Below are 9,888 nucleotides of genomic sequence, written 5' to 3' on the forward strand. Positions count from 1 at the left end.
CAGCAGATAACCTTATATTAAGGCAAATAACAGTAATAATTTAAAAAAAAAATTAGTCTATATTTCTGTTTTTATTTAAAATTTATCAGCTGGCTATGTGTAATCACAGTTGTTTTTTTCATGTGATTATTATTTTACACACTAGGGAGCTGATGGATACAGAAAGATGCAGAATAGACACAACTGCTTCAAATACAAGAAGCATTTTTATAACTGCCTTGTTGCACTTAAAACTAGGGACATGCCTTTTTTTTCTGTTTGAAATGAAAGCAAATCCTGATATGGTAGTTTCTGGTATTCTGTAAAGGGAACATCCAACTCTAGGGAACATCTGTAGAATTTGATAGAAAATTGTGACTTCTGCGTTCATTTTAAAAATCATTTTATATAAGTCAGGTACATCTGGACTTCTCTAAAATTCCCAATGTTGGTTTAAAAACGTATTAAAAACATACATTTGCACAAAATCCAAGGGAACATAGAGTTCTATGAGTTTCCTTACTGAGTGTGACTTGCTAGTTGAGCCCTTATACATTTAGTGGGGCTCTGTCCTTTGTTTTCACTAAGTGTTCTCTCCCTGATTCAGTGGAAATTGTGAGTGATTCTTACATGCAACAAACAAGTTCTTTTCTTTTAAAGAAAAAAATAATGCATGGGAACATGTTAGAATGATGATTTATTTAAAAATATCTGAGTATTTACCTTTAATGTCTTGTAAAACTGACAAGTTACACGTTTCTTGCAAACCATTGCTTTCCTGATGTGCAGGTTGGAGACTATGTCTTTGCCAGAACTGGGACGCTAACAAGAAATGAATATTATGCACCTGCCATTGTCATAGCAACACCACAGAGGGTGGCAACAGGTGACAGACTCTACACGGTTCTACTGTTCAACAACAGGAAAGTAAGTAAACCTAAATGATGATACCAATTTGGCAATGGTATCACCATTGTTCTAACAAAGCAGATATAATTTCCCAGTCTAATGAGCTCACTGTCCCAATGCCTGTCTCCAGCTAACCAAAGTAAATCATATTTCAGGGCTCAATGAAATAGGGCTTATGTAGTAGATATGACCTAAGAAATTCTGTAGCATAATTTATTCTTAAATCATACTCTTTTCTTTCCTCTATAATCCCTTTGGTGGCTTTCACAAGCTCCGTGCTGGTAAAATGAGAAACATAAGGAGCTTTATCACAGTCAGTATGGTCTTCAATTCATTTTGTTATGTTTCTTTATTTGTTTGTAAGCCATTATGATAATTATACTGCATTTTTCATGATGCATATTAAGAAACGGTACTTTGTACTTGAAACTTTTATCTTCATTATTTAGAGGCTGATTACAGTTTTGTTAAACAGTTGGCTTTTTATACATATATATCTTCATAGTTTCTGGGATTTAGATTTAAATTAGATGAATGTTGATTGTATTATTGCAGGAACACTGTGTAAGAAGTGGGCTTATTAAAATCAGCCAAATGAAGTATGCCTTCTCCTGTCAGTACATAAGAATGGCGCAGATGGTGGATTATATGACGTGAGTGTGCTTGAACCTAAAAATATAAAAGTTATTTTGCATGAATCCTAAATGTTGCACTTCGGGTTAAACTATGCCGCCAGATTTCTGTATGTAGCTGGCTTGCTCTACACATGCAATCAAGTCATTTGACCCACAATCATGTCAATCAGAAGAGCATTAACTGTCTGTCCTAACGTTTTATTATCTGGCAATTTATTGCCCTATTTTCGCTTTGGAAACATTGATGGGATGTGATGAATTGAAATTTAGCCCCATGAAGCTGTTAGAGGATTGCTGAAACATGAAAGTGAGTTTCTATTTGTTGTAGACCTTATTTTTCTTTTAAGGTATTTATTGAAATATAAAGCTATACATTAAATCACAAGTTGTTTCCAAGATAGTGAATCTTCTGCTGGCCTTAAATCTGGGGAATGATGGGGAGAGAGCATGTAGGATGAACATAAGCCCCGATTTAAATTCTGCAGAACTTACATACAGCAGAGGTAACATTCTTCTGGTGTGAAGTGTGTGCTGAACATGCAGTGATTCCAAGTGATTGTGGATTAATTTTATATCCTGTATTAAGCTCTAGTTTAATCCATTGGAAATAACATTGGATTTTGATGACCTTCAGAGGACCAACAATCTCTGACAAGTAGCAACAACAGATCTCAGCAAGTAGAATATGAACAGAACAATCATCTAGGGACGTTTCTCCAGAGTACATTCCCAAACTCCACCAATTTGTGATTTAAGGATTTTCAGAAGCAGAAATGGAGCCTGTGTATTAAACAGCCTTGATGGATTTTTCTTCCATGAATTTGTGCAGTTACTTTTTGAACACATGTAAACCTTTATCATCCATAGCCTTTTCCCAGAAGGAGCTGTACACTTTCACATTTGGTGTGAGAAAACATATGCTTTTGTTTTGAATCTTCCATCTGCCTTGACATCCCATAGGGATCCTAAACTGAAAGGTTTCCTCTTCCGTGTATGTCAACATAGTATGGGCAATGCTGCCAAAGGATGGTATAATCTCCATCATGGGAGATTTTTTCCCAAAAGGTTGCATGAACAGGACAAATCCCACCTTTAAAGGCAGTGTTAGAATTTCTCCATTTTTATTGGATGTTCTAATATGAAGATCAGTGTTAAAGATTACATGTAAAAATGATGGGCGAGGGTTCCAGTTATGGGCCAATTAATGGATTCCCTGAGAATGATGGAACAAAAAGCAACACTGATTTAAGCCCTGTTTCCCACACATTTTATAGGAGTGATTCCAGCACAGTTTGAAACTTGCTCTTCTGCCAGCTTGCAGCCACAGCACATAAAAAAATGAATACCCCCGCTTTACTGAGCAGAATTCCAGATCTGGAAATGCATCCAGGCCAGATCACCTACATGATGGTTATCTCTTTTCACACAAAAGTTAACCTGAAGACGGTGGTTTCCTACTTAATACATACAATCAGTTGAAAAAAGGCAGGTATATAATTGAGCTGAGTTCCAGCAAAATCAGTGGAAGTCTTTCCCTTCCACTGAGTTGAATTATATTCTAAATGAGGTAGCTGATTAAGAAAAGATGTGACTCAATGCATAAGAAATAAGAATGGCTTCCATTCTAAACACTTTGTTTCACGACTGAGTGCTTTAATATAAAATTTAATATTCATTCTTCAAACAGGCTTTATTGGCAAGCTGCCTTGTCATTGTTATGTACAAATTATGAAAAAATTGAGTTATTTACTGGCAAAGAGAGGAATTCTTTGGAGAACTGACTGAAATGAAGGCACTCAGTTTTTGCAAACAAGAAATAAATGTACTCATTAGATCTAAATTTTCGATGAAGTGATATCAAATCTGGCAGATCTCTAGGTAAAAAAGTACTTGAAACTGCATATTCGAGTCATATTAATTGTGAATTTCTATATAGTGTTTACAGCTAGTAAACATTGATTTATTGTAAATGCCCTGACTAGTTTGTATAGCAGATGATTAAAATTAAATTAATGGAATCCAAATAAAATATTCAAAACAATATTGTTGCCACAACACAAAATAATGGATTCTCAGTTAATGGGTTCATTTTATCCCCTTTAAATCAAACTAAAACATTTTTTAGCATGGCCTGGAATAGAGCATAAATTTTGCAAGCATAATGATTGCATGCCAATGTCTTATAGTTGTTTTAAGGTCTGAAGTTTTCACTACATCATTTCTGTTTTTTCTCACAGCAGTTGTAGATTTTAGAAACAAACCACCATATTTGAAATGACAATGGTTTTTCTGCAAAACGTCTGTGTTTTTGAAGATAGCAGTATTCAAATTTTCCTCAAATTAATGGAACATGAGAAGTGCCTCCAAACATTATTATTTCAAATGATTTCTCATTGCTAGAGTTTTAAAGACACTCAGGCCCAGATAAGCAAAGAGACATTGTCGGACTCAAAGCAGCAACACTTGAGCACTTGGCAGCTCTGAGAGGGGAATTTAGGTGCTTTGGCTGCATGGATGTATATTGAAGGTCAAGATTTATAGTGCAGAGTGCAGCGAAACGTGTAAAGCATCTAATAAGAAATGACAAAGAGATCTAGTTGACTCTCTCAACTAGATAGTCACTTACAGCCCTGAAGTAGACATATTTGAGCTTTTGGGATTCCCAGAATTGTCTGTTGGCATTGCATAAATTACATAAATAGTGATTTTTAGCATATAGGCAACGTACACCTAACTCCCAGGTACCCAGATGAAGTGCATTGGTGTGCCAATAAAAAACTCGGTGATCACTACTGATCCACAATATTCCGTGATTCACTGCCAGAATCACAGCACCTTCTTTTGCACGTTCCCAGCTTTATAATCTACTGCAATACATTTCTCTCCATCTTTTTCCACATTATGTGTTGTATCTAGTTCTGCTGAATTTTTAGTCTCTTTTGGAAAAAATAATGATGGAAGCCTGGCGCTATAGAGCTTTTATAGTTATGAGTCTTAAGTTCCTACTTCTTGGATCTATAACTTTCTACAGTAAATTGCTTTGCAAGATTTGAGTATACAGTCTGTGAAAATGCGCTTACTAATTCAGAATGTTCGTCAGTTGCTTGTAACATTCCCAGCAAAGTTTTGAGTTCTCTGTAAAGTCACATACTTGTAAAATGAAATCTCATTGCTTTCTTGCTGCTTAACACGTCACTTTAGTATCATATAGACACACATAATGTCCTCTTCTGGGCGTTGACTACATTAACTCAGTGGCTGCATCATAAAAAGCTGGTACTGGCCATGATTTTACTTTATATTTGTTTGTGTAACTGCCATGTCGTGTTGAATGATTGTTTTTATGAGAAGGTGTACATTCAAAGCCACTAAACAACTATATTTCATTAGTTACACATCAGTTATTAATATTAGCAATTCTGTAGCAGTTTTCCAGCTCACAGTTAGTTGGAGTTTCCATTAGAGCCCCTACCTTTTAGAGGGTATGGAAGTGTGCTTTCCACTGGAACTTTTTATTTGTTATATTCTAAAATAGATACCTACCTCCCATGTCATACTTACCAGAGGGGAAACGTGCAGCATATTCCTCATGGATGCACTCAGATCTAATGAGAACACGCTGACATTGTTGATAGAAACAAATAAAGTAGAAACATGATTTAATCAGAAAGGAAACATGACGTTTGAATGCAATACACTTTTAGGAGTTCAAAAAGAGACAATCCTTGTGTGCTAAGTCCTATAGAAGTAAGGGAAAGAAATAAAATGCATAAACCAGGCTCCTCTGTTGACAGGGAGGCCACCATGTGCGTAGATGTATTACAATGGCTTGGCTAACTCTTCAGCTCTGGGTCCTCTGAGATTGTCTTTGATGTTTATGCGGTGTGTGCGAGGGGTCATGCTCAGTTCACTGAACTTTAGAGGTAATCATACATCTCTCATCATTTTAATATCAGATGCTGGCATGTGTTTGGAGTGCCATCACAGCCGAAAGAAATAATTGTGATAGAACAAGCACTCTTCAAATATAACTGCCAAATTCCATGTGCAAAGTAAAACACTATGTGCTCTGGGCCCACACCATAAAAGAGAATTATTGCCCAAATCCTTTGTGGAGTCATAAGACGTAGACGGAATTAGGAGCCAGAGGCCTGTTTTAGGCTATTCTTTACTTACTTATAAATAGAAGAGAAACTGAATTATAAGATATTTATAGCCCTGTCAAATGGTCAAGAATGTGGTAAGTCTTTCGCTTGTCAGTGCTGTGAGATGTGGGAAAAGGTGAAATCTATGTCATGTAAAAAAGGATTCAAAATAGTACATGATATGTGTGCTTTTAGCATAGTTCATTTCCTGGTCTGATTTTCCAGCCTACACAGAGAGACCACAAGGCCCAATCCTCACTCATCTGTGGAAGATGAAGGAGAAGAAGCAAAAAAAAGTATTGTGAAAGAAGATAGGGGAAAAAAGAAAAAGAAATGGAGAGCAGAAGACAAAAGACATCCAAGGGAGAAGACACGGGGCTGTTACGATTTTTTGGTTGTCTCCAGAAGGGAAATAAAACAGAGAGGAAGAAATTCACTGCCTAGTAATGGAGAAGAATTTGACAGTAAAGAAGTAGCTCTGGAAAATTATAAATATTAGTGATTAAACAGATCTCATGAGCCTTCAGTTAATCACCACACAAGAAAACAGGTTTCTTAATTTCTGGGTGTTACACCAGCCTGCTTTCCCATGTCCCGTGTGACAAGGTTCTTTCACCTCCTTTGAAAACCATTCTTCACACTGATCAGTCTCATGTGTTCCCACAGCAAAGGGGAGAACTGAATAAAGCTTGTTCCAGCATATACTATTTAATTTCCCTAACATTTGTAGCTGCAGTAAGATGCAGTAACACCAATCTCTGTGCCTGCTAGTAAAAAGAATATATATTCCAATCCTTCTACTGTTTGTTACTTGTTAAAGGCATGTCTATATTGTGAGCATTTCCTTACCCAATTTATTACACCTGGGGACTGAGAACTCTTGTGCTCCATAGAAAACATCCTTAAAGATCTGCCTACCTTTCCAAAGATTTGTCTTGTCACTTCTTAAGAACTCTCCAGGTACATATTTATTTTTTTTAATAATCTGATTGGGCTGTATTTTGTAACCACTCTATGTGTTAATCAACACTTTTCCTATGGTTCTGCTGGCTTCATGTGTACAGTCATCTATTATATGAGGAAGTAAGTTCTCCTGAACTTGAATGAGCATTGCTTAATATAGAGATGGATTTTCGTGCTCTCCAAGATAATGTGGATTCAGCTACCTGTCTCTTATGTAAGTGGTTGATCAGGCCTTATATTTCCATGAAGCCTTATATATCCACAGAGTGATGGGTCCTGTATGAATTAATGGAGAATTTTGGAATGTTTGTAGTTTCATTTGTACTCAGCTATTCCTGATTGTAAGGAGACATCAACAACCCACTCCTGTTGTTCCTACTCAGGGAAACATGCTAACAGAAGTGAATAAGATTCAGTAATTGTGTTAGTTATTTAGAGTATATTAGCTTCATTATTGTGTTGATGTGTAACCTTGTCTTATTTATTCCAGAACTATTATATTTAATACATTATTATTCTAATGTGTATGCTTGTTGCTCTTAGTTTGTTAGATAGCTCTGTAAGTTTAGAAGAGAGTCAATGAAGTCCTGGCAAATTCCTGCTGACTGTTAGTGAGCTAATGATTCTTTATCTAGATAGCTCAAATAATACTAGTTGATTGGTTATTACAGTAACTGTTCTTATAGCTTCTTTAAAAACCATGTATTTCTTTCTATAGAAAAATTCTTCTCCCTGTCTTTCAAGTCTCCTCTCTGCTCTATAATGCTTACATTCAACATTCATTTAACATGATTTCCTTATTGATTTTCCAAAATTGTGATCTAGTAAAAAACTAAATCAGAAAACAATTCAGAGATAAGTACAGGTATGATATACAGTAATAGACTACATTGCTTGGTGCGTTAGCAAGCCATAGCTAAGAGAGCCCAAGTATCCTTTTTCATTTATATTGAGATGTGACTTGAAGCAATTACACTGATAATTACGGTAACTGCTGATATGGGGTACATAGGAGACCTTTGAAAATGATAATTTTCTCTCCTTTTCTGTGGCAAATCTAGTTGCTCTGAATTGGGTTCAATGTTTAACAGCTGTGGCACCTGGCAATCTAGTGAGTTGGCTGAATTTCCCACAGTAGGATTTCACATTTGTAGCACCCACTTGTTTCCTAGTCTCATTTTCCAGAGAGTTCATTCAGCATTTGGAGAAGGCTATCATAATAAAGCAGTGTTCCCATCTGCTGGTCATGGCTTGTTTAATAAGCAGTTGATGTCCATTCAGCTACGCTCGCATCTGTTACTTACTGCAGCTGTGTGTTGTTAAGGGCTCCTCAACTGCCTCCAGATTTAGCTTTTGTTTTTCCATTTATAGCATATTACAACTTGGCCGGAATGATTCTTCTGTCAGGGTTGTCTGCTCATCGAAAGAGGAAAGTGTGTTAAAACTCCTGTCTTTTTCCTCGTCAAGAATGAAACATGGAGACATACAAGGGACAGAAGTGCAGTTCCACTGGTGTCGGAGGCATGTGGTGGGGTGTCTGAGGGAGAGGAAGGGCAATTCTGTCCAGATTCTGGAAGCAAGACCAGAAGGTTTTTCTTCAACATGTTGGGAAGGTACATAGAGAGCTCATGTGTTGGGTAAAGAAAATAAACAGTTTGTGAATTGTGTGTGATGTGGAACACTCATTTAACCGTGCATCTCTCATTTTATTCAAGGTAGCAGTACAGCCACAATTCCTTTCAGTATTTTAGCCCAGCAATGTTTCTGTGCTGCAGACAAATACCATCAGCTTTTAGGATACAGTCAAGAAATTTCCTCAGCCTCACACAGGTGAACTCCAGATTCCTGTCTCTCAGGTTGCCCAAGAAGAATCAGAATGTTCCTTTTGTGCATCTAAGTGCTGATGTTGTGCATTTATAAGGCAATTTTCAAAGGCACAGTTTTGATTTTTAAACCCTCAGCTTCAGAGATTTCAGTGGTAGCTGTGGATGATCAACAATCTGAAAACTGATCGTACTTATACTCTCTGTGTACTCAATCTGTGCTTTTGCTTCCCCACCCTAATGTATCATATATTTATTTTTCAGATGCCACCCTCAGTTTTGTTTTCTACTACATGAGTGTTTCTTATATGATCATTTAAAGCCAAAAAATCCCCCCTAAAGAAATATATTAAGCAAAATAGAGTACACAATTTTATTTACTTTGTTTCTTCCTATTTTAGTCTCTTTCATATTTTCCTCCTGCTTCTGGTCTTTTGCCATTCATTCATTATGATTGTCATTGTTTTGTGCCAGGAGTGTGCTTAGTAGTTTGTGTTCTCATTTGATGTGATTGTAAAAAGTGACTTTTCAGTGACACAGTATTGCCAATAGCAAACCTGAGAAGGTAAGCACTGAGTTAGACAAATGTCCATGTAGCTCGATACCCTGTCCCCAGCAGGGACCAGAAGATGATTCCTGAAGAAGAGTAAGAACAATGGTTGGCATGGGAATAACAACAGCTACAAGCTTAGAAAACAGTAATGAAACAAACAATGTCAGAGATTCAGTTGTGCTGCTGAAAGGTATCAGTATTAGAAGAGAGAATGGAAAATTTTATTTGTCTGAGTATCCTTTGTTTACAGTATGCCTATTTGATTTATTAACTGTGGGCCTTTTCTTGCAAAATGTCTTTTTCCAAAACCCCTTTTTCACAGATGCGGTCTGTAAGGCATCTGGGAAGACCTCCTGCAGGGATCCTGCCCAGTTTTCCACTTGTGCTGACTTCTATGTTTGTCTGTCCTAAGCTTTTCCACTGATGAGGACTGTCCCCTGAGAACACAGATGAGGTACTTTGCCCTCGAAGACTGACCGCTTGGCAACACTCACTTAGACCAAGGGCTGAATTCTTCTCTGTGACATTGGATATAAAGCCAGTGCTACTCTGAAGGCAGAGGAATTGCTTCAGTGTTATGGAATTATAAATGAAAGCAGGAATTGCACTTTGACACATTTAGGAGCATCTCTACTCTTAGCTCCCAAACAACAGACAGGGATATTCGCTGTCCAAGACACGACCTTAGAAATGACACACAGTAGTGGGGGGATGTAGTGTGTTTAGCACTGACGATCCTCACCTTAACTCAAGAAGGACTTTCGGATGTAGTGACACAATTGTATGGTTGTCTAGGGCTTTCTGTTAAGGTGAAGACTGCTTCTTAATATTTTTGGCATATCAAGGTGAGCAGACATTAAAAATTCTTGCAAGCTTGAGAT

General features: G+C 37.1%; 1 protein-coding gene across 1 annotated transcript in view; it reads left to right on the forward strand.

Moving 5' to 3' along the window:
• Positions 1-6,167, forward strand: part of VWA3B (von Willebrand factor A domain containing 3B) — a gene marked incomplete at both ends in the record, with an annotated part of 62,718 nt that extends 56,551 nt beyond the window's left edge. Inside the window, 3 exons of the mRNA XM_080351341.1 lie at positions 769-906; positions 1,444-1,541; positions 5,894-6,167. Of these exons, the coding sequence (XP_080207467.1) occupies positions 769-906; positions 1,444-1,541; positions 5,894-6,167 (510 nt within the window). The remainder of the gene's footprint in view (positions 1-768; positions 907-1,443; positions 1,542-5,893) is intronic.
• Between the last annotated feature and the right edge of the window lie 3,721 nt (positions 6,168-9,888).

This window comes from Nesoenas mayeri, assembly GCF_963082525.1.
Source record: "Nesoenas mayeri genome assembly, chromosome: 1".
Taxonomy (NCBI): Eukaryota; Metazoa; Chordata; class Aves; order Columbiformes; family Columbidae; genus Nesoenas; species Nesoenas mayeri.